Source organism: Sapajus apella, unplaced genomic scaffold (genome assembly GCF_009761245.1).
Source record: "Sapajus apella isolate SASKATOON/1434 unplaced genomic scaffold, GSC_monkey_1.0 scaffold8, whole genome shotgun sequence".
In the NCBI taxonomy this organism is placed as follows: domain Eukaryota; kingdom Metazoa; phylum Chordata; class Mammalia; order Primates; family Cebidae; genus Sapajus; species Sapajus apella.
In genome coordinates, this window is record NW_022436948.1 from 34,776,046 (window position 1) to 34,802,349 (window position 26,304).

General features: G+C 34.8%; 1 protein-coding gene across 2 annotated transcripts in view; it reads right to left on the reverse strand.

Moving 5' to 3' along the window:
• The window catches only part of GBE1 (1,4-alpha-glucan branching enzyme 1), a 266,870-nt gene that overhangs the window by 147,379 nt on the left and 93,187 nt on the right, over nt 1-26,304 (reverse strand). For both annotated transcript variants that reach the window (XM_032277180.1, XM_032277182.1), the window contains 4 exons: nt 11,288-11,413; nt 10,323-10,458; nt 7,524-7,614; nt 3,932-4,141 (listed from right to left, as the gene is read on the reverse strand). In XM_032277180.1, the coding sequence (XP_032133071.1) occupies nt 3,932-4,141; nt 7,524-7,614; nt 10,323-10,458; nt 11,288-11,413 (563 nt within the window). The remainder of the gene's footprint in view (nt 1-3,931; nt 4,142-7,523; nt 7,615-10,322; nt 10,459-11,287; nt 11,414-26,304) is intronic.

Genomic DNA, 26,304 nt, shown 5'->3' on the forward strand with positions numbered 1-26,304 from the left:
GCTGTTCACAATTTTTAAATTCAGTTTTTTATTTTGGACTTTGTGTACCTTTTTATATTTTCTAATTATCTACAATGGCATTATTTTATAATAAAAGGTGTATTTTTTTAATTGCCTATTTCAGACATAACTCTCTGATATTTCTCATAACAGAAATACGACTGAGTAAATAATATTTCCACATGGAAAGGTATTTCAATACATCTCTTTTGAAATTGTAAAGTAGGATATTCATTGTATGTGGTTAAAATTCTTTAATGTCCCTTCAAACTGAGGGGTCTTAAGGAATTTTAAGGCTATGTGCATAAGTTATCATATCTAACAAGTTTTATTAGATAAACTAACAAGTTTTCATGTTTCCTTGAAACTGTGATTGACTAGTAGTTTTCAACAGAAATGGCACCCTGCCCTGTTCTAAATCCAGACCACATAAAATGGCAGCCTGCACATCCTGTCTTTTGGGACTATCACTCTTGTGAGAAAGCCCACGTCGTCTGTGGAGTGGGGTATGAGGAGGGGTTGCTGAAGTCCTCAAACTCACAACCAAGGCTAAGCTCCTAGCTGACAGCCAGTACCAACTGCAGGCCATGTGAGTGAACCATCCTGAAAGCAGATGCTCTGTCCCCTATATAAGCCACCTCAGCTGACACGAGATAGAGAAGGAAGAGTGGTTCACGCTGAGGTATACCCAAATTGTGAGTTTAGGAACAAAATAAACATTGCTGTTAAGTCACTAAATTTTTGGCTTGTTTATTAACCAGCAATAAATAACCAAAAGAGCCAAGTAGAACTTTGATCATGAATACTAACAAGTATATGTTTAAATGTATTTATATACACTGGCTTTGGAGGATTTTATCTATATTCTTTAATAATGACATAACTAATTGTGATGGCCTGTCAACTTGATTAAAGGATGCAAAGTATTGTTCCTCGGTGTGTCTGTGAAGGTGTTGCCAAAGGGGATTCATGTTTGAGTCAGTAGACTGGGTAAGGCAGACCCACCCTCAATCTGGGTGGGCACAATCTCTAATCAGCTGCCAGCACAGCCAGAGAAAAAGTAGGCAGGGAACCAGGAAAAACTAGATTGGTTTAGTCTTCCAGCCTCTGTCTTTCTCCTGTGCTGGGTGCTTCCTGTCCTTGAACATCAAATGCCAAGTTCTTCAGCTTTTGGACTCTTGGGCTTTTCACCACAGACTGAAGGCTGCACTATGGACTTCCCTACTTTTGAGGTTTTGGGACTTGGACTGGCTTCCTGGCTCTTCAGCTTGCAAATGGCCTATTGCGGGAATTGACCTTGTGATCATATGAATCAGTTCTCATAATAATCCCCTTCACAAAAATATCTATCCTACTAGTTCTGTCCCTCTAGAGAACCCTGACTAACACACTAACAGTATAAACCTATATAGTTAATACTAATTCTATAAAATTGGCAAATCTAGATATTGGTCAGATAAAATGACATATAGAGTAACACAAATGCAATTTAATAAAACTATATTTACAGAGGACTAAGCCTATATGATAGCAAAAATAAAATAAAATAAAATGGTCACAATTTAAAAAATTAAGCTAAAACCATACGATACTTTATTTACCAAAAGTGTGTACATAAGAAAGATTAATAGTTATTAAATAACAATGTTAAGTTTGTCTCAATTTATGTATTAGAAATGTTTTTGAAAACAAGTATAATCCCTTTTGTTTAGAAAATTGGCTAAGTTTAAATGCACTTTGAGAGCTTGTGGTACAGCAAATTACACTAGGGTAAACATGTTAATAAAATAAAAATGTTTTATTTAATAAAACATTTTATTTAATAAAAAAATAAAAATTAATCCACCTAATGTATTTCTTTTTATGGTATAGTTCTACATAACAAGTTTTAAAACATAAAAATCTAACCATTTAACAAATATATTTCTTTCATAAGGCACAGTTCTACAAAATAGGGTGAACCCTCGTTCATCCAAATATGAACCAGGGAGTTCAACCGATTGAATTTCTTGTGAATATTCTACTTCTATAAGATTTACTCAATTATTTAATTAGCAGAGTTTTGTAACTGCAGTGTTTTGCCAACAAAAGGGCAAATACCACAATCACTTTTGTACCAACCTACTATATCACAGAATTAATGCAGATTTAGTCTTTTTTATTTGCTATCAATATGTGGCATAAAAATAAATGTTCAAAAGGTGACAGAAATACAAAATACCTTCATGAGCAAAATTACGTTAGCCCCCAAACTCTGCCTCCTTCTATAATAAAAAGCCTGAGAATAAGAATGATTAATCAGTTTGTACCAGAGTGCGGCTAGCCAGGAACCGTGCTACCATCTTGTTTCTTTTCTCACCGATTACACTGCCTCATCTGGCAGGAGTGATTACTGAATGGCTGTGAAATGTGAAATAATGTACGATATTCAGAAATAATGTACAAATTTCCTTCATATGTAAATCACCTAATTTATGTTGAAAAATGTAGGTGATGGGAAGGAAGGCAGCAAATCACACTGCCACGTGTGTACCAACAATTTTGCATGTTCTTCGCATGTACCCCAAAACCTCAAATGCAATAAAATAAATAAATGGGGAAAAAAAAAAAAAAAGAAAAATGAGACTTCTGGCAAGCAGGATAGCTCATGCCTGTAATCCCAGCACTTTGGGAGGCCAAGGCAGGGAGATCACAAGGACATCAAGACCATCCTAACTAACAAGGTGAAGCCCTGTCTCTACTAAAAATACAAAAAATTAGCTAGGCGAGGTGGTGTGCACCTATAGTCCAAGCAACTTGGGAGGCTGAGACAGGAGAATCGCATGAATCTTTGGAAGCAGAGGTTGCAGTGAGCCAAGATAGCATCACTGTACTCCAGCCTGGGAAACAGAGTGAGACTCCGTCTTAAAAATAAATAAATAAAAAGAAAGAAAAATGAGACTCTTCTTTATTTTATAAAAATATTTGCTGAGACATTTTTCTATAGTGCCTATTTTCCAGGTATATATATGTTTATGTATGATACAACACTAGAAGGAAAATTCATTAATTTTTTCTCAAAAATACATATTTGTATATATAAAATATATATAGTACATATATAATATATACATATTTTAAATAAGTATATGTATTATAAAAATATGCATTATATATTACTTGCTACTTTGCTACTTTTAATATGCTTAACATTTTCATTTTTTCACTTATGATAAATAACAAATACAAGTTCATGGTTTTTTAATGTTTCTTTTTAATTTTTGCCATTTGCTATTTAATCACCTAAAACATCCTTCTACTTAGATGGTAGAAGAGGTCAGAGATCTGTTTGATCTTAACAAATGGTTTTAAACACTAAGCTTTAGTTTATTTATCTGTAAGATGACCATAACAATAGTACCTACTACATGTAAGTAGAGTTGCTATATGGATTAATAAGATAAAACAGATAGCTAATGTATCTAAAACACTTGGCATGAAACATATACTAGTAACTGTTGTTTGATAATTATAACTATAATCAGAACTATGTAATTTTAAGATATAAAGCAATGAAGTATATGATTTTTTTAAATGGCCTATTTAAGACAGTGTACTTCTCTATTAAAAGGAGACCGGCTATGGTTTAAGTCAACTTGATAGAGTGGTCTTTTAGATATTTAAAAAAAGTTTCAAAGTAAAATTTTTAAATGACCATATAACCAATATGTTTTACAAGGCATACGATACATAAAACTGAAAGTTAATGCAATATACCACAAATACCTATGCTATACAAAACAAGGTAAAATCCACTGTACAATAAAAATAAATCCAATTAGGAACATTAAGTATCAGTGAGAGAGTACACACACAATAAATTTAGTAAAATTCTTTAAAATTCATATTAAGCAGCAACAATAGAAAAGATTTCTATATCGTATGTACCTACCTGGAGTAGGCAAACAATCTGCTATCCCAGAGATCATGAGTCCCTCTAGGTCCAGAATGAAAATAACAGGAATCTGTCCCATCAAACATATTCAATCCATCTGCTGAATTTTTTGAAGCATGGCTGTGTACCACATCTAAGAGGACTATGATACCCATGGAATGAGCTGTGTCAACCAGTTCTTTTAGCTCTTCAGGTGTTCCGTAACGGCTAACAATAAACAACACAGCACAAACAAGATTACATCATATTTCGAGGAAAGAGCTAATTGTGCATCTATTGTTTCACCATCACAGTGCTAAACACTTTAAACACGCAAACACCATGTGATATGATAATTGGATACAACTCAAATTTGCTTAATATTTGATATTAAGCAAATTTAAAACCATTAAATTAGAAAATAATTTAAATCAGGTTATTAAATGTAGATTTATGCCCCAACCAGAATTCACATTTTGAGGATATAAATAATATAACTCTGCTTGTCTATTTTCAGCTTCTGATTTCCATCTGCAGGTCTATCTAGCCATGGCCATTCCTGCTATCATGTCTGTCCATTCCTTTCAGTGTGTACATCTGGGATTGAGGGCTCTTCAAGAATTTCTTTGAATACCCGTGAAGCCTAGATTGAGGTCGTCCCTCCTGCACTTATCCAAAAATAGAATGCCCTCAGTTACCAGTGGGCTGAGAAAATCTGCCATGTCCATCACCACCCAAGTAATACAGATGGGTAATTCACAAGCAGGTGTGTTTGTGTTAAAGGTAGCCTCCTAGTCTGAATGAAATAGATAATAAAAATTATTCCCAGAGGAAGGCCTTTTTAAACCTGTGTAAAATTTTGACATTATAGTCATCCATAGCATCAACTTTGCCCTTTAAAGGGTCACCCTTGCCTTCAATTGTTTACTGTCTTTCTTCCTCACTCGACTATATGCTCCTTGAGGGCAGTGGCTGTGACCATCCGGCTCCTCATGATAAGGTACAGTGCTAAGTATAGCGAGTCTCCTGGCAGCCAACTCCACTGACCAGCAAGAGCTATCTTTTAAAACTGCAAATAGGATCATATCACCTACTTAAAATCATACTTGTGCTCCCATTGTTCCCAGGGTGAAGACCATTGTCCTTATCAGGGCCTACTGCACCATCAACTGGCTTTTCCCAACAATGTTAATCAACTTAGGACACTCTCCCACCCCCTCTTCTTATGCCAGTCACCTATTCATTTTTATTCTCATTGACAACATGTTCAATAATAAACAGCATTAAAGTTTTTTTCATTTAGCCATTCACTCATTCCTTCATTCATTCTTTTATTTGTTTGCCAAATACATAATAAAGTCATCTACCACATGCCATGACATTTTCCATGTTCTGTAGATACACCAGTGAAAAAAATAAACATCACTGACCATATGAAATTTACATTCTCACTGGGAGACAACAAACAGGCAAAATATGCAGAATGTCAGATAGTAATAAGGGTTCTAAAGAAAACAAAGAAAGGCCACTGGTGGGAAGGGAAGGTTTGCTATTTTTAAATAGGGTCATCAGTGAAAACTTCATAGAAAAAGCAATATTTAAGGAAAAAAAAAAGTAAGAAGGCATAAGACTACATAAGGGTAAGAACATTTGGACAGAAAGGAATAGCAGGTACAGGGCACTGGGGCAGGGATGAGCTAAGAGCATTTGAAGAAAAGCAAACAGGCTAGTGGAACTGGAATGGTCAAGAAAGAAAGAGATGAGCTCTGAGAGTCAGCCAAGAAGCACATCAAATGAGTTCTTGGGGACCAATGTGAGGCCTTTGGCTTTTATAAGATAGGGGAGCCATTAGGGGTTCTGAACAAGAGAGTGACATAAGCTGACTTTCATTTTTAAATGATTACTCTGGCCACTGTGCAGAAAAATTAACCATAATAATTGGTAGAACAAAGGTAAGAGAAGGGGAAACAGAACATGAGAAAACAGAGTGACCAGTTAAAGAGCTATTGAAACAATCCAGGTAAAAGATAATCACAGCTTGGACACGGGTGGTGGCCGTAGGGGCTGGTGAAGCAGCCAGATTTGGGATATATTTTGAAGTTACAGATGGCTAGATTTTATAATAGTCAGCACGTAGGGCGGAACAGAAAGGGACGAGTCAAGTATAATGCCAAGATTTTTGGCTTGAACAACTAGAAGACGAAAATGTCATTTACTGAATTAGGGAAGACGGTAGGAGGAGGAAGTTACAAGTTATGATCAGAAACTTAATTTTGGACACATGAAGTTTGAGATATGTATTAGATACCCCAACATCAAATATATACTTTCTGAAGTTCATATGATAGGTCAGAGAGACTTAAGTTTGGGAGTTAACATTTAGCATATATTTAAGCTACAAAAATGGATGAGACTTGATGAGATCCTCCCAGGTATTTAATATACACAAAGAAGAGAATGGAACTAAGTACTGAGTACTGGGATGTCCAGTACTTAGTGGTCATAAAGATCAAGACAAAACAGCAAAGGAAATTAACAGTAAGCAACAAGTGAGGTGGGAAAAGCAACAACAGGAGGTCAAAATATTCTGGGATCCAGGGAAAGAAAAAGGTTCCAAGAAAGTGAGAGTAACCAGCTGTGCTGACAGCGGAAGTAAGCTAAGAATTGCCTACTGTCCTCAACAATGTGAAGGTTACTCACACCCTTGACAAAAGCAACTTCAGTGAAGAGGCAGACAGCCTACTTGGAATGGGCTCAAGAAAGAACCAGAGTGGAGGATTTGGAGGCAGTACTATAAATAACTCAGTCAGGGAGAACTAACATAAACAGAAACAGGTAAATGGGCCAGTTATCTTTTTTCTGTGTCTGAAATGTTACCTATTTATGCCCACTTCACCCCTTTCCCCAGTTAACTCTTAGTCATGTTTTAGACCTCACTTGCAATATTAGTTCTGATCTAAACTGATCAGACCTCTGATTATAGCTCCCTGTTATTTTCATTTTAGCTTTTATTACAGCTAAAAATAATAATATGTATGTATGATGATTGGAGCAATGCCTATATATCACAAACTCCACAACACTGAGAGCGCTGGACTTCTTCAGTCTGTGGTCATTTAGATCAGCACCACTTTAAGTGCGTAGAACCCCTTGGTGTCTTTCTGTCCAGAGAGCAACATTCCATCCATTTCAGCCTGGAGGGAAGGGCAGTCCTTCTGTGAGTAGTAACCGTCCTACCAAGGGCCTCTTCAGTGACCTTCCTAGCTGAGTCAGTCTCTTTCCAGAAAACGATGTGCTCTCTCACAATAAAGGCTTCCATAAGACAAGGTTTTGTGACTAAAACTTGGACCTCCAAATATGTGACAATTACAGCAGGTAATGACATTCTATATCACAAATCATCCCATGAAGAGCAACGTAAATTCAAGGACAATTTTTAAGGCTGGAAGGGAAGAAGGTCTGTGACCTTAGTACAAGAAAATGTTCAGCTTCTGTTAACTCTGTTAACTCTCAAATGTTACACAATGTCATATAAAATGTAAAATTTCATTTTATTTATTTAAACATTTTACTAAAAATAAAAAAGAATATAATGAGCCTTTGATGTTACCTTGAAGCTGCAAAGAAGCTTGTGATTTGGTAACCAAAGCTGGCATAGTAAGCATGCTCCATGATTGCCATCAACTGAATGCAGTTGTATCCTATATAAGGCAATGGTCATATATAAATTAAAAGCCACAAATAAAAAAAAAAAAAAAAACAAGTAATAGGGAAAAAAGCATCCTTATTCCAAATACATTAAAATTGACAAGCAATCTAGAAGCTCTGATCGTCTGGAAAAGTTCTACTACATTAACATTTTTTGTTTGACCTTCTAACACAACATTGGATAGTTAGTCTCTTAGAGCTTTATTCTGACTAGCTATTTGATATATCTTCATTTTAACAAGCAATAAATAATATGCAAATTTAGTTAATTTGGTTTTAGCATATTAAAGATGGCAATCTCCATATGCTAAACATCAGCTACACTTGTAATATTCATATTGAAGACTATGAAAGCTAAATAAAAATAATCAGTTGCATTACATATACTTCTTATTTTGGCTCTTTCTATATATTTCAGCCCATTTTATCATATAGCATAAGAAATATCATCAAATCCACATTTTCCACAAAGGAGGTTTTTTTGTTTTTGAGAAGCAGTCTCTCTCTGTCACCCAGGCTGAAGTGCAGTGGCATGATCTCGGCTCACTGCAACCCCTGCCTGCTGGGTTCAAGCAATTCTTCTGCCTCAGCCTCCCGAGTAGTTGGGACCACAGGTGCATGCCAAGACACCCAGTTAACTTTTTGTATTTTTATTAGAGACGGGGTTTTACCATACTGGCCACAGTGGTCTTGAACTCCTGACCTCAGGTGATCCACTTGCCTCAGCCTTTCAAAGTGCTGGGGTTACAGGTGTGAGCCACCACGCCCAGTCCACAAGGTAGCTTTTATAGAGTCAGCACTAATGCTTCTGCTTTCCACTATATAATTTGCACCTATAAAATTATTTCAAAGTTGCACACATGCATGCATGTGCACATACAAACACACATCACCTTCCTTTCTTCATCTGAATATGTTTTGCTCTAACAGTCAACAAAGTGACTCAAAAAAGCAGATACTGTGTTTTAAAAATCCACAGCATTAAAAAAATTCTAATGTATTTTTAATATAAGTAAATAATCAGAGAAAAAAGTGTTGGTCTTTAAAAAAAGCTAGGAAAAACAGGTTTTTCTTCTTGAAGGATAATTTGGTAAAATTTTCAAATATTATTTCATTACTTTGGAAGTTATATTTCTGTAACATACATAGAAAATATTCTTATTTGGCTCTCAAAGTCCAATTAATATAAGTTTTGTGATTTTCTTAAGTTTTATATAAGTTCATTTTTAATGCAAGTTCATTTAAATATACAACTATACTTGCAAATATACTTCTAAACAAACAAAGGTATTAGATTAGTTTCATTCTTCTGGGTTGACATCTTGTAGATTTTCATTTTTACAAGTACATTTTTCAGTACATCATTAATACTGGAACAATTACAAATTCACATGCAGAATTCAGGATTTACACATTTAAAGAAGAGCATAAACTTGTCCATGACTTAATAATCTACTGAAAAGTTATTACTCTTGGCTTTTCTATTGTAAAAAATCTAATTAACTCTACCAGGCCTGATAAATATAAATATAAACTTCTCAAGTAAATATGCTAATTATTAAGTCCTATAACAAAATATAGAGTTTATGGTTATTTGTCTACTGTGCAATAAATATCATTCTTATAATCAAGCACAAATTTATAGTTTTAGTCTTAATTTTTATGACATTAATCATTCCTGGACTCACTTACATTCCAGGTGCTAGGCTAGGCAATTCAGACACAAAGATGAATAAGAGAATCCTTGTGCTGCTGTACGTTCTGCAAGAACTGGGTCATAAGCAATTTATTTCACTATAATATGAAATAATATATCAAATATAATAATTTAGCATAATATCTATTAACTATAATTAATACCAAATTATCTATACATTTAATTAATTTTGGTTTCTGGAACCTGACTTCGCCATCATGGATAATCCATACATAACTGAAAACTTTAACCATGACTTACAAACCTTTCTTCTAGCCAAATTTTGCCTAGAAGAAACTAAAACTTCTCCCTAGCAGAAGCAGTGTAATTAAATGTGCTGTATCCTCCTGCCTAGCCATTGAAGTAGGTGTTAAATATACTGTTATATTATTTTAAACAGCATTACCTATAAAAACAACAGATTTAAAGCACACTGAATCAATAATTCAGCATATAGTATTCACTCTCTGGTTCATTATGAAGACAGGATGTGTGCCATTACAGTTCAATATGTGAACATCTAGCACAATGTGTCTCACATAGATATTCTATAAATGTTTGTTAAATAAGTCATCCAGGCAAGGGCTATATGCAATAACTCTGATAAAAAATGAGTTCCAGGCACATTACAAATATGAGATTTTTTTTCCCTAATAGACTAAAATGAACAGGCTATAATCAATGATCACTTAAATTGATAAAGGTTTCCTCCAGTAGAAAAGTAATTATGCTTACATATTTATCTACAATTTTGGAAGTCATCAGTTCACATTACTTAAAATTGAAATTGGAATAATATCTTTAATTCTTATGCTCTATCTTATTCCATTTCTCTTTTCTATGCTATCACTATTACAGGGCAATTTGAGAAGCCTAAAATAAAATGCATTTCTATTACATATTTTATCTCCTAACACAAAAAAGAGACACTTGTAATTAGCTTTTCTAATAAGAGAACAGACTCATTAAAATTTTATCTGAATAAAAATCACAGTTATTACTTACCAAGGTCTTTGATTCTTGGTAGTACATTGCATGTAAAATGTTTATAAGAAGCTACTTTTCCTTCATGGGAAGAAATTCCCACATGAGATTCATAAATTCTTAGGCTTCGTGGCTTCTTTGGTCTGGAATGCTTAAACTAAAGAATATAAAATTACATATAAAATAAACCAGGGATTCAGGTGTGACCCTAACTGATCAAGTATATTTTTTTTAAATGGTGAAGAAACTCAAACACTTGGAGCTATTCTCACAAATAAAAGTCACTGGCTACACTCACTAAATTTTCTTTTGGGGAAAAAAGTCCTTCTTATGGTCCAGATAGTGGACCTATTTTACAAGAGAAATCACTTAATGGCTTATGCCTTATCATTGAGTAAAGATTTTTTTTTTTTTTGAGCTTAGGCCTTATAGAAAATGTAAGAGCCATGAAATACATACATAATTATCAAATGCAAAGCGTATGTCAACAAACTCCAATGATGTAAAGGACAGAAAGTGAGTTCAAACATACACAGAACACTTGTCAATTATACGGCAGTAAAAATTACCCTAATTAATACATTCATGAGATGGTCTTTCCTATTCCATGCTTCTAAGGACACTGATCCTAATTCAAACCCATGACACTGAGACATACTGTATTAAAGAGCATTTGATAAATCAAAAATTGTAGTTTAAGAAAAAAACAAAAACAGTATCCTTTAATGATCAGTATGTAGTAATTTAGTATTCTATGTTTTCCTTAACCTCAAAAACATATACAAACACAAAACTCACTTCTATATTTTATTGGCTACAGAAGACAGACTCTGATACAGGTACAGTATAAGAGGAATACTATGATGTAAAATACTCAACTGTCAGTGAAAAGAAGCATTGAGCATTACTATAAAAGTATAAAAGTAAAAATTAATTTTAATAGAAATATTAGAAAAAGGATTTCTTTAAAGATTTGTTGTTCTCACTTTATATAAGTGCTCTGGATCCCAGTGTATCCAATCATAATTCACATTATCAGCTTCACGAACCACATACTTTGCCCACGGTGAAATACGATACAAGATCTCTCCACTTTTACTAGTAATAACTACCTAAAAAGAGAATGAGATGTTATTGCTTTAAATACTTTCAAACTCTGATAATACATAATGGTTTAGGAGTATTGCTACAGGTAGGAAAGGAGGAATGATCTTAAGAATCTGGACCACCATACAGATGTGTGACCTTCAGGAACATACTGCAATTCTATCGATGTTGGTTTTTCTCATCTGCTATTACTATATCATCCTTGAAGTAACTTCCTAGTTTGAACATTTAATAATTTTCTGGCAATTACCACCACTGTAAACCAGCCATGAGAATGTGTAATTAAACAGAGTTGATACTAAAAAGACAAGAATATTATTTGGAAGCTGCTGTCAATAAATCTATCAATGAAAGGAAATCATCCTACTCTATTAAAAAAAGGAATTACTGAGTTATATAACCAACTCTTTTGTTTCCTTTATATAGCAACTAATGATAACATTTCAGGAAGCTAAAAGAGAAAAACAGGTTTGATTAACACAATGTGTGCGCACAGACACATACAGACATTTTCCACACCTCCTCAACTTCTTTTACCTCCTATTTGCTGTATTCTTTATCATATAAAACCAAACATTACCTCCTTTAATCATCCGTTCATGTTTGCCAACAGTGTTTGCCAACAGTACCACTACTGTTTTTGATAATAAAAAATAAAATAAAAATTTTTATTTTTATACTGAATCTACCATTAAGACTTGAACTGAACAAATGATTTTGAATCTATCCAGCCACATAAATGGAATTTCCAAATGATTGAAATTGTAGCTATTGTTTGATTGATTGATTGATTGATTGATAGGGTGTCACTCTGTCACCCAGGGTGGAGGACAGAGGTGCAGTCACAGCTTACTACAGCCTCAACTTCCCAGGCTCAGGTGATCCTCCTACTGGAGCCTATGGAGGAGCTGGGACTACAGGCACGTGCCGCCATGCTCAGCTAATTTGGGTTGGTGGCAGGGGGCAGTTGTAGAAATGTTGCCCAGGCTGATCTTGAACTCTTGGACTCAAGTTGTCCTCCTGTCTCAGCCTCCCAAAGTGCTGAGATCACAGGCAGGAGTCACTGCATGAGGATGAAATTGTGGCTTTTACACAAAGTTATCTTTTTTACTGAACTTTCTAAAAAATAATGGTAGAACATGATGAAAAAAATGTCCAGATTAAGAGCTATATTATGCCCTCATCATTGAGAAAGTCTCAATGACTTTGAGTCATTCTTCTTCAGTCTCCTCTAACAGAGAAAAGCTTAAGTACTCACAATTCTTGGTAATTAAATATTTGTATAATGCTTTATAGTTTATAAAGGACTTTTACATTCTTATCTTACTTGATTCCAGAAAATCTTTATGACCCAAATATTTTAAGTGAGATTATGTAAGTTGCCAAAAGTCCCAAAATAACCAAGTGGCAGAGCCAAAAGCTGAATACAGAGCTTCTAATACTCACCTCTTTACTCCGAACAGGATTCCACAGCACTTTCTTCAGGTGCCAAAAAATAACACATCATGGTTTATGATGAAGAGGCCAAGTAAGCGGTGAAAGGATTGTCTAACTTACATGAATACAATTATTTCTCCTTCATTATGCCTCCCAGCTATTAAAGCTTATCATAGCCAGGCGTTGCTATTATTCAAGGGATTACCACAAAACATGAATCAATAAGACCAACCTACTTCAAGATTATTTTATCTTAAAAAAAAAAAGTTCCTTAAGCTACATGAATTTCTAGCATAATATGTTATAGTAATACGTTTGAGAATGGGCCTCTTGCTCACTCACCAACCCAGAACAAGGTATGAGGAAACAAAATGCTATAAATCAGTTTTCGGTGGCTACCACTTTGGCTAATCTATCCATCTATGCTTTCTCCATTTTGTAAATGTCTCCATAATAACTCCAAAGGCACACCATAAACTAATCATCATTTCTGAAGGTGTCTGTTGGCAGAGAAAATATCTGACATTTTAAGGCATGAAGAATCTACTTCAGGCTAAATGTAAGCCCCACATCCTCTGGAACACTAATCCATTCATCTTGCTGTACACAGCAATGTCTCCAGAGGCTACTGAGTGATGGGTATTGAAAGGAACAGTCCCTCCATGGGTCTCTGATGCTCCTACATCTTTTGCTGGGTATGCCAAGAAGGTGAGGCCCTGACCATTGTTAATGGGAGCCATATCTTAGGGCTGTGCTTGTAGCGAGCAACCTTGAAGGATGTCATGATGATGCCCTTGAAGACACAGAGCTGCTACAAAAGAAGGGAATCTTCAGGCTCCATATTATCCAACTATGATGTGAACCCACTGTGTGAGCAGCAGCCATCTGGATCATATAGTGCTACCCCTGTGGGGCTTGGAGGATAAGGGGAACCAATGCAAATATGATACCTACTGTGCCATAAGTAATAAAATAATTCATCTCTGTTCTAGGAGTCCTGTGCCAGAATTGATGTTATGGTAACAGGTTAACTTCTAGGTTTGTAGGTAGGGGTAAATCAAATCACAGATCTGACAAAGCGGTATTTGCTCATTCACTGAATGACTTCAATATTTTGTTTCCAAAAGTGCTGTATTTTCCTACACTAACAGTCATTTCTACTAGGGTTGGTTGTTGCAGTGGAGTATTTTAGTTTTCCCATTTCCTCCTTCTCTCTTAGTAACAGAATTGCAACCAAATGTTAAGTAGAGCAAAGCTTTTTACCAAATCCAGAACACTGACCTGTGATTGTTACATAATAAATATCTCTACTCTTTAGGACCTCTGAATTCTGCAAGTATTTTCGTTACAGTAACTTAGGTTTTCCTTACTGATACACTGGTCTATAGTAGCCACATCACCTTGCTTTTCACTTTCTCCTCCTAAATTGTTGTAATCTTCATAACCAAATAATAGTATCATAATAAATCTAAATAGATTTAATTTGAGAAACAACGCAGAAAGTAAAGACTATATATAGCCTTTATGGACTAAACTTTGCTCACAAAACTCTTTTGGTGAAGGAAGGGTACATCCTACATTTGTGTTATGCTGCTATGAGTTAAAATTCCAGTTGAAAAAATTTTTAGAGAAAACTTTATGTCATTTAACTCACAACCTCAAAATGTCAGCATGCTATGGAGCAAACTGAAAGAGGTGGCTTGATTGATCTTTCAACAATAAGTCTGGTAACTAATGTTTAAAAGAGTTCACTTGATACTGTCAAATAGGAGGTCTGATACACTGCTAGTGTGAGTATAAATCAGTATAAAATTTCTAAATAGAAATGTGACAATCTGCATCAAAAATTCAGAAAAATTAACTCCATGTCAGGCACAGTGGCTCACACCTATAATCCCAGCACTTTTGGAGGCTAAAATGGGAGGATCACTTGAGGCCAGGAATTTGAGGCCAGCCTGGGCAACCTAAGGAGATCCGGTCTCTACAAAATATTAATAAAAAATTAAATTAAATTAAATTAAACTGGCATGATGATGTATGCATATAATACTCATTAATTACTAGGGTGAGGCAAGAGGGTCACTTGAGCCAAAGAATTCAAGGGTACAGTGAGCTATGATCATGATACTGCACTCTACCCTGGATAACAGAATAAGACTCTGTCTATTAAAAGAAAAAAGTAACTTCAATGAGTCAGCAGTACTAATTATCAAACTGCCCCCATGGAAACAATCAGAAATGTGCCCAAAACACTACATCTTTGTCTATTAGTCTTGGTGCTACTTCTATTAGCAAAGACAGAGTGACCGAATAATGCAGAGTTGTTAAAAAATTATACTATCGAATCATATTAAAGGTTGCAGAAAAAGTCTTCTAAGTTATGTGAAGGAATATACTGTATCTTTCTAATGTAAATGCACAAAAACTCACAGCCTAAAGTATTTTAAAAGATACAAAAATATTAATATGGTTAACTGTGGGTAAGGGGATTGTTAGTAGTTTTTATTTTCCAGCTATATATTTTGACATTATCACTTCATTTACTTGTATAGCTTCCAGATTTCAAAAACATAAGTAGTTTAGTAAGGATTGCAAATATATGAATCATGTAATCACACATACATCTGTAGAGTATGCTACTTAAGGTACAACCTGTGTACCTTAAGTATATTAACACATTGTTTAAGAAATACAACTCAAAAAATACATCAAATTACTGGAAAGAAATATAGTGAAAATAATACCATAATAATACCAAATAATATGATAATAATCCAAATAATTTGATAATAATCAAATTATTTCTTTGATTTATAGGAGGTTTTCATCAACAGATATTATTGGATTACATAATTTAATAAAAGAAACCTCTAACTTCGCAAAAGTCAAATTAACTTAGTGAATGGTTTAAAGTCAAATTTTATTTAGAACATGTCATTTAGAACTCAATACACAATATAAAAAACAGTAAATGGTAAAGACAAAAAAGAGTGTGTGTGTTTCTGCGTGTGGGTGTATATGTGTTCATTCATGCTTGGAATAAATTTTAAAATGCTTCTTGCAAAGAAGACATTTTCCATGTACTGGAAAATTACTGACATAATATGTTCCATAGGTGGCCAACAATTTTACATCAAAACGTCGGATGTGTTCAGCTGGTTAGAAGTAAATGTTAGCATACTCTGAAATATGGTAATGAATATAGCTCTAGGTTTCATGAATGAAAGCGTAGCCAACTAACAGAAAAGGCACAGTTTTGAATCACATAATTCAAATTGCCCCAATTATGCTACAGACATCTCCTAATGTTGTGAGGAGCTTTTCTTAAATTTTTTTTTTTTTTTTTGCTTAAAGCAGAGTGAAAAAAAAAGTTATTGATCAAGATAACTATTTGATAGGGTACAGGTCAAAATGAATTATGAAACAAGTGATTTCCGATTTACAGAGCAATACTACCACTTCTTTTTTTATTTGACTTTTAAAATTTCAGCTTTATTGAGGTATAATTGATAAAAATTGAATATATTCAAGGTGTAAAGCATAACGTTTTGATATATGTACACATAAACACAACATATTTTAACAACATGTATATTACATATTTCCACCAATCAGAAGAGATGATGGCCACAGAGTACAGGCCCCCTAACTTGCCAGCTGTTAATGCTTTAGTGGCTGGGTTGTCCTGAGTTCTGGAAGTAACATGAGGGTGGTGGGAGTGGTACTAACAAAGTCCCTGAGCAGTGGTTATTTATCAAGCATAAAAATATTTTTTATTTGGCCGGGTACAGTGGCTCACACCTATAATCCCAACAATTTGGGAGGCCAAGGTAGATGGATCACTTGAGGTCAGGAGTTCGAGACCAGCCTGGCCAACATGGTGAAATCCCGTCTTTACTAAAAATACGAAAATTAGCCAGGCGTGGTGGCAGGCACCTATAATCCTAGCTACTCAGGAGGCTGAGGCAGGAGAACTGCTTGAACCTGGGAGGCAGAGGTTGCACTGAGCCAAGACAGCACTGTTGCACTCCAACCTGGGGGAAAAGAGAGAGACCGCCTCAAAAAATATATATATATTATAATAATAAGTATAACCATATCATTGAACAATGCTGATTATCAATATTCTATATGCATGTATATATATATATATATATATGAGTGTGTGTTTATAATGTGACTGAAACAGACAGAGAGAGACAGATAGAAACAGAAATATACACATATACATACATATTACAATTAATTCTTTTTTTTTTTTTTTTTGAGATATTGGAGTCTCACTCTGTCACCCAGGTTGGACTGCAGTGGCATAATCTCAGTTCAATGCAACCTACACCTCCCGGGTTCAAATGATTATCTTGCTATAGCTGGGATTATAGTCACATGCCACCACGTCTGGCTAATTTTTATTTTTAGTAGAGACAGAGTTTCACCATATTGGCCAGCCTCATCTTGAACAACTGATCTCAGGTGATCTGCCCACCTTGGCCTCCAAAAGCACTGGGATTACAGGCATGAGCCACTGCAGCTGGCCTATAATTAACTCTTAAGTAATTTGTAGAAGAGGGTAGAAGGAACATAAAAAAAAAAAGCGGTAATCAAACATTTGTAATTAAGTAGAAAAATAAGTAATATTCCAGAGGAAAATCTAAAAACTCTACCAATGACCTGAATCCCGAATAAATGTGTGTGTGTGTGTGTGTGTGTGTGTGTTTATTTTTTATTTTTATTTTTTTGAGATGGAGTTTCGCACTTGTCGCCCAGGCTGGAGTGCAATGGCACCATCTTGGCTCACTGCAATCTCCACCTCCTGGGTTAAAGGGATTCTTCTGCCTCAGCCTCCCAGGTAGCTGAGATTAAGGCACCCGCCACCACGCCCAGCTAATTTTTGTATTTTTTTTTAGAGACAGGGTTTCACCATGTTGACCAGGCAGCTGGTCTCAAACGTCTGACCTCAGTTGACCCACCTGCCTTGGCCTCTCAAAATGCTGGGATTACAGGCATGAACCACCATGCCCAGCCAAATGTGTGTTTTTAATAGTCACAAACATATAGTGTAAACATTATTTTTCAATACATAGAATTTATAATCACTAAAACTTTAAAATAGCTTAATACAATTTAAAATAAAGCTGAGAAATTTAATTTTAACTGAATTAATCTTTTACTACTCATCCTTGTTTTTGTTTTGTTTAAAACAGGACCTATCTGTATAAATTCTCTTCGCAGTTCTGCTTGTTATTTCTGCTGGGCCAATTTAACATTCATTAAGATTATGTGAAGATTATGTGAGAAAGAATCTCTTTGCCATTGTATGAGGCTGAAAATGGCCTCCCAAAAGATGTCCACATCCTACCCCAAGAATCTGTGAATGATACCTTCTGTGACAAAAAGATCTTTGCAGATGTGATTAAAGTAGAAATCTGGAAATGAAGAGATTCTTACTCCATTTCCAGATTCTTCAGGGGAACAATCACAGAGGGAGATTTTACATGTAAAAGAGGAGAGGACAATGTGACCAAGGAGGAAGAGAGTAGAATGACACAGATACTAGCAAAGGAATGCCAGCCACTACCAGAAGCAAAGAAAGGCCAGCCACTACCCCTAGGACCTCCAGGGGGACTGTGGCCCTGCCAACATTTGATTTCAGCCCAGTGACACTGATTTTTAACTTCTAGACTTCAAAGCTATGAGAGAATACATTTACATTATTTAAATCCAACATATTTATGCAGCAGCCATAGGAAAGTAACAGCCAGTAAAGGATAAATTGGAAACAATAATTTTTCGATAATAAAAGGGAAATATACTTTAGTTGAACTTTGTCAGTACTAGAAAGAGTTAAAAGATATAAGTTATCTTCATGAGTAGTCTAAATAATACATTTGTCTTGTGTTCATTTCCTACTCCAAAAAGTAGACAAAAATGTACCAATACATTACAGTGTCCCCAACTATACAAGATAAGTCTCCTTGAAGATTCCCAGGTAAAGCAAACCCCATCACAATAAACACTGCAGAGTTCCATAATGGATAAAAGAGCCTTTAACAATGTGAATTTGTGGTCGGGCACATGGCACAGGCCTGTAATCCCAGAACTTTGGGAGGCTGAGGTGGGCGGATCACCTGAGGTCAGGAGTTCCAGACCAACCTGATCCATATGATGAAACTCTGTCTGTACTAAAAATACAAAAATTAACCAGGCGTGGTGGCAGGCACCTGTAGTTCCAGCTACACAGAAGGTTGAAACAGGAGACTTGCTTGAACTACGCAAGCCGAGGTCATGCCACCACACTCCAGCTTGGGCGACAGAGTGAGACTCACTCTCAAAAAAAAAAAAAAAGTAAATTTGTAATACAGAATTTTTATACTTAGCATTTTTTCCACATAAGTATTTTCAAAGATTATACAAAACAATCGCTGCATATGTGATGTAAATGAAGACTCTAAATTTATCATATGGAAAAGTGAAGGGAATATTTTTTCTACCCGATATCCGACGTATTTGCTTTATTAAGCAAAGATAAAACTAGTTAAGTAAACAGATAATCAGTGAACAACAAAAAAAATACTTACTGAAAAAATCGCATTCTGAATTTCCTAATTAAGAAGATGAAAATCAGAAACACTCTTCATAGTAACTGCTAGTTCATTGTGAACTTTGGGTTTATATTTCTATTAATGGCGAATTAAAACAAAGAGACCACTAAAATTATCACGGTAGTTTTCTAATAATAATAGACCTTGATATATTAATGACTACATCCTGGATAAATTTTTATAAAACTGTACATAGTTGATTGATAAAATTATATACACTAGGGTAATATTTAGGCTATAAAGGACATTATATATTATTTAATTAAGCCTGCTATGGGTACCAAAAAAACATAACTGTTTCTTGAAGTTATTTTAATTCTCTGTTAATTTTATCTGGGTACTAAAGTTCATATATTTTAGAAATCTCCTTCTTTGCCTCATTTAGTTCATAATTTTCAAGTAATCAAATGAACTTATACAATCATATGCATAAAAAAATCATCCTTCTGCTGCCTTTTACATCTACAATGTTCAGGAATTGAGAGAGGTGGATAGAGAGATGAAATGATTAGCCGAAGCCCCTGAGCTCTTATGTTATGCAACACTGGGCACTATACAGGAGTAAAGAAGATCTCCTTTCCATCAGCTCCCATTATTTTAGATTTCTATTTTAAAACATGCCATCACAATGTATTTAATAAAAAACAATAAACCTTTCCAAGGTTGAATTCATAACAACAGCTTGAATAGGATAGTTAAAGGGTTTCTCTAACAAAAATACTTATTAATCATAATTTTAAAACCTCACTAACTGAAAAGACTGAACATATTAGCTATGAAAAATAAATTTGTAATGTGACACAAATGAGTGTCAGATTGATTTATACAAAACTTTGGCATAACAGACACAGAGGTATAGAACAAAAATTACTATTTTTTAGGTATAACATGCATAGCTACTTTGTCCCTGACAACACCAATTAGACAATTATAAATATATCACAAACTCATTTCTGTAATACTTACATGTGGGAGAAAAGAAACTACAGAATATTGCCAAAAGTAAATAAATAAAGATCAGTAGGCACTTCTAAAAGCAGGTCCTGACTTAGAATGATTTAGAGAGACAGAAGCTTCTGAACCTATAAAAAAAAGTATTATCCCCCAAGATTTATACCCTAGTTCCCCTATCTTCTAGCCTAGTTAAGAAGTATTACAATTGTAATGTTTTTCTTTCTCTACTTTTCTACCGAGGCAAAACTTTAAAGAAATAAAGAAACAACTAAGTAGGACTGGTAAAGTGTTTGCTTCATTTCAAGTACATTACCTGAACAAAAAACTTATAAAGTGAGGTCGCTACAAAAAGACAAATCCAAAGGGATTATCTGAGATTTAGGAAGCAGGCATTGAAAACGATATCCCTGAATAAGTGAGAATAACTACTCGTAGGTGAAAAGAAAAGGAACAATGCTGAGATGTTATAATCATGTAGAGATTGATTAGGTGTCTTAGACTAGAAAACAAATGAATTACACATGATACCAAAATATGCAATTTAAACATCCAAGATATTGAAAGATCAATATAGTAATAAAAGGAAAAAGCTATGAAAAGGGGAAAAATCACTGAGTTTTCATTACTGAAAAAGTGTGCTTCAAAGAATCTCATCCATGTGCAGTGAAGGCTAGAATTCTATTAAGTAAACAGAGTTATAATCTGGTATGAAGCCAATAAAAAAATCTAAGAAGTATTTTCAGAAGTGATAGGATAGAGGACGCACTATCACAGGATGAGTTGAAGATCTTTTAAAAATATTTTATTAATTATAATTACAAAAGTCTACCTGGTGACACATTCAACCATTTGAAGAAAAGAATATGATTCCTAAGCAATCATTCTTTCCTTTTCAGTTTTGGTGTTTTTTTTTTTTTTTTTTTTTTGAGACTGAGTCTCACACTGCCACCCAGGCAGGAGTGCAGTGGCATGATCTCGGCTCTCTGCAACCTCTACCTCCCAGATTCAAGCGATTCTTCTGCCTCAGCCTCTCAAGAAGCTGGACTATACGTGTGTGCTACCATACTGGGCGTTTTTTTTTTTTTTTTTTTTTTTTTAAAGTAGGGATGGGGTTTCACCATATTGGCCAGGCTGGTTTCCTACTCCTGAGCTCGTGATCCACCTCTGGGACTACATAAAAGCCTGAGCCACTGCACCCATTCTCTAAGCAATCATTCTAAGTGTCATTGCAATGAAGTAAAATATAAAGCATGAAGGAATAAAAAGAAACAACTCAACCCCCAAAAGAAATCTAGAGAAATTCCAAAGACTACATATAGAATACATAATTCTAAAAATATAAGATCTTTTAAGATAACATACAATTATGTATTTAATAAACATTAAGACTATTACATCCAAGAATACAGTTAATGACTATTAAATAAACAGTTAACAATAAAATGAATTTCTCTTGAATCTTTAAATATTCTTTACAAATTAAAGTCTCACAGGTTGGAACACTATCATTCTTTTCTCTCCTTTCTTCTAAAACAAACCTGTATTTTGACAGGTATAGGTGGTTATTAGGAGAAAAGAACTGGAAATAGATATGTATGAACAATGATTAAAGTAAGTACAACCATCGAGAAATAAGAAAGGGATGAAATAGTTTGTATGATGGGAAAGAGACAATGACTACCTGTGGGTATGCATTTGGATAATTTCTTGTCAATCGATTTTTTTATCAGCATTCCAGTAGATTATAAAAGATGGTCAAGAATTGGAGTGACCTTTGGATAATGGACTTAAGCACTGGAGGTGGAAACAATGATGACAGGAAGAAACAGTGGTAAATAATAGGATTCTACACAATAGGCTTTTTACTTTCATCCTTCCTTGTTCAGGTATATCTAAATCTTTAAACACAAATGTCCCCATATTATGAAGATAAAACAAAGGCATAAGGCAGCAAACTTGAACTTGATCTCTAAGTGTAACAACTCCTCTGGAAAAGTAGAGAAAACTACAGAATAAATTAGTGAATATAATTCAGTCAATAAAGCATAGGTCTGGGAATTACTCACCTGACCAATGAGTGAGACATGGGGAATATTCATAATATGAGATACAGTGACCTATGGCTGATTGTTAGAAAAAATATTATATGTTCATGAGAACGTATAATTTTCCATTTGAGCACTAGACATGTGGGGAAATGTAATGCTACTGACATATTAGGAGGGACAAAGATGAACATACTGAAGTATTAAAAAAAACACATTTTAAATTGAAGAAAGTTAAACATTAATTTTGACATTTAACATACTTTTAACTGTGGTATTCAATAAAAGAACTCAGCTTAAATGTAAATGTTTAAATCATGAATGAGATTGTATACTATGTACTTTATCAGGGAAAAAAGGTTATTTCCTGTAGGCATACCTTTATTCATTATTATTTGAAGGCATACTTGGCCAAAGTGCAAATACTTTTATTAAATATAACCAAAAATAATGTCTACCTAAACATTCACAAACTGTAATTTTCTTCATTTCTCTGGCACAGCAATGAAAGATCAAATACTAAACAAAAGCTCTCTTGAAAATAAATTGGATGCCTACCTAATTTAGAAGAAAAAAGCATTAAACACTTTTACTTTTTAAAAAAAGTATTTCCAAAGAAAAATGTGAGAAAGTGTTCAATTTTCCAGACTTTATGATCGTATTTAAAATATACTGTGCCCACATTGAAGAAAAAAAGAAAAAAGATGATAAAATACAACATATTTCAGAGTACATAGATAATATGAAAAATAAGTTTGCTAATACATTTAAAGTATCTATGGAATCAATGTTTACATTAAGGGCAATCAGGAAATAGAACTTTATGAACAGTATAATTTTTTAGATAACGGTGATTCACTTGTATAAGCATTAAATAAATAAGTGGAAAAGAATGCTTTTTTATGATTATTTTTCTAAAATATATCCCACATTCCCCTGTGGCATTAAACACTTGTTGAGCTTGATTTGTATACTATCCTGTATTTTTCACCTTAATTCAGTAAGAAAACGTTAGGCTTTTATATCTGTCTTTGACAGCAGTTTTCAATCCTGAATAAACAATAAGAACTACCTGAGGAATAACTTAGAGATGCCTGAGCCCCATTTCTAACTACTGCCTCCATTCTCCCTATTGTTCTTGACTCAGATTCTGTGATCTGTAGTTTAGTGCTTTAGGAGATAAAAGCTAGACCTGAGAAGATAAAAGACAGAGTAGCTACAAGGACCAGCGTTCCAGCAATAAAATGATACATCTTTATTTTTAAAAAATAATAATACATTATCGTGGAGGAAAGAAAACATCAGGTTACAGGAAATACATTTCCTAAAACCCTGGTAATAATACTTTTACAAACCATAAAAAATATTTTGCAATAAAGTTTGTCTCAATCTCTACTTTACATTTTAAATGTATTTCTTATATTTTAACAAAAATTTACAATTACATTTAATCCTTCATAGCCTAATCTTCCTACTAATTTATTATTCTAAAATAATAAAATTTAAATCTCTTTACAAACTTAAGTCAATCTCACTTAAATAATTGAAGGCATCCATGCTAGCTCAGAAATGTATGCATTTGTGGTCCTCAGCATACCTATCATGGTCCTTAAACTCACATCATTTACTTATAAAAAAGTTTCCGCTATACTTGGGAATGCTGTCATAAAAAGAGTACGGCAAATTTACTCAAGATTCTGATCTTACCCTGTTGTTCTAACCCATCAATTTTTTTTTTAAATTTCACAATTTCCACACTATGTATCACATCAATCATTTGCAAAACATTAACAGTTTTGTTAAAAAAAAAAAAGTTATCATAGATCCATCTTCCCATGTGCTTTCTGATTTCCATAAAACTGGTGAGAAATATGACACTTATGCTTAAATTTATACTTTCATTAAATTAGTGATGTGATACTTTTGTGTTATATTGGTCACTTGCATTTATTCATTTGAAAATTTCCTCTCTGTGTAAATCTTTTTTTTGTTTTCTTTTCCCTGATTTGAAAGTGCTCTGTATGTATGAAAAATGCTAGCTTTTTGTGGCCATTGTCATATATATGAATATATTTTCTTCATTCTGCTGTGTGCAAAAAGAAAGAGTTACCAATGTTACTTTAAATGCCATTACTAAAACTTGATACCTTTCTTCTCGATACATAATTATTTTAAAATTGTAGCAGATATTGGCTCTTTAGTCAGTCAAACTGCCTTTCTGCATTCTTTCTTTGTATTAGAGACCATGGAAAGCTTAATATCAAATTTTTCTCACTCCCTTGCGTGTAGATCTCTACATGGTTAATCAACTCATAAAAGAACCAGAAGGAAGAACCTAGTATGCGAGGTAGATCATACAGGGATCAATCGTTTCTGCCTGAGAACCCAGAGTGAAGCTTAATCTAATAAAATGCCTTTAACTACATAGTCACAAAGAGTGGAAAACTCAAAGATAACTATCATGCTGATATGGGAGTTCTGGGTAGGGAAAGTATGGTCCCTTTAAATAACATGGAAGGGAGAAAGAGAAGTGTTGGGTAGAGAAAGGTGGTTCCCAATCTAGGGCTCCACCCCTGTGGACCAAGGTGAAGACAAGCATTCCTGCCAGCCAGCCAAAATGTTGCATTTTCCAAGACCACCCTGGTCCGCCACACCCCCATCATGGGCCTACAAAAACCCAACACCTTAGCGGGCAGACACTGGCCAGAGTTGAGAGACGTACATCAGTGGAAGAAGACATAGCAGCTGGAAGGCAAGAGGACATGGAGGGAGCACACAGGCAGAAGAGCACACCAACAGACACCTGCAGGGTGGCAGGTCATCTATTGGCAGAACAAGGCATCGTTTGGCCAGGGCAATCTGAAGACAGCCAGGGCCACCAAGGGGCCCAATCCAGGGGAAAACCATCTCCCTCCTGGCTCCCACATCAGCAGAGTTACTTCCACTCAATAAAGCTTTGCACTCATTCTCCAAGTCCACATGTGATCCAATTCTTCCAGTGTACCAAGGCAAGAACCCAGGATACAGGAAACCCTCTGTCCTTATGACAAGGTAGAGGGTCTAATTGAGCTGGTTAACACAAGTCGCCTACAGACTGCAAACTAAAAGAGCACAGGGTAGCACACGCTCATTGGGACTTCATAAACTGTAAACATCCACACTAGACACTGCTGTGGGGTCGGAGCAACACAGCCTGCCCATCTGCATGCTCCCCTGGAGGTTTGAGCAGCTGGGCACTGAAGAAGCGAACCACATTCCCATCACACACCCTGTAAGGGGAACAAGGAAACCTTTCTGATCTCAATGCCATCATTAATTAGTTCATGACACTAATAATTTCTATTTGTACCTTCCTATATATAATTATGTGCACATTCGGAATCTGCTTTTTCATGAGAAATAATCATAAAAAGGGGCTGTGTATGGGGGAAAAAATATTTCTCCCTGCATTTGGTTCCAAAATTCAAATTTTAAAATTTATTTTTTACAAGCAGAGTTTATACAGTTTATCATGCAAAAAGAAACAGAAGTTGGCAATATCTAGGAATGCTTGGGGCTGAGAGGATGACGAGGAGGGTTTTTGAACCAAGATGAGAAGCAGTGCTCTTTTTATGAAAAATAAGAACATAATTTGATTTAACCTAGGTCATCATTTCAGAAGAACACAACACATTTGGAATATCAGAAAGTTTGGAATCAAAGTAAGTTTGAGAGAAGAAGATTCAAACATACTTTAGAATTAAAGTAAGTTTGAGAGAGGAATAAGGTTCATATGAGAAAAAGCTAGAGGCAGTACCTGACTTGGAGGTCTAAAGAATGTTAAGGGAAGGGCAGAGCCTGGAAAATTAAACGGCATAC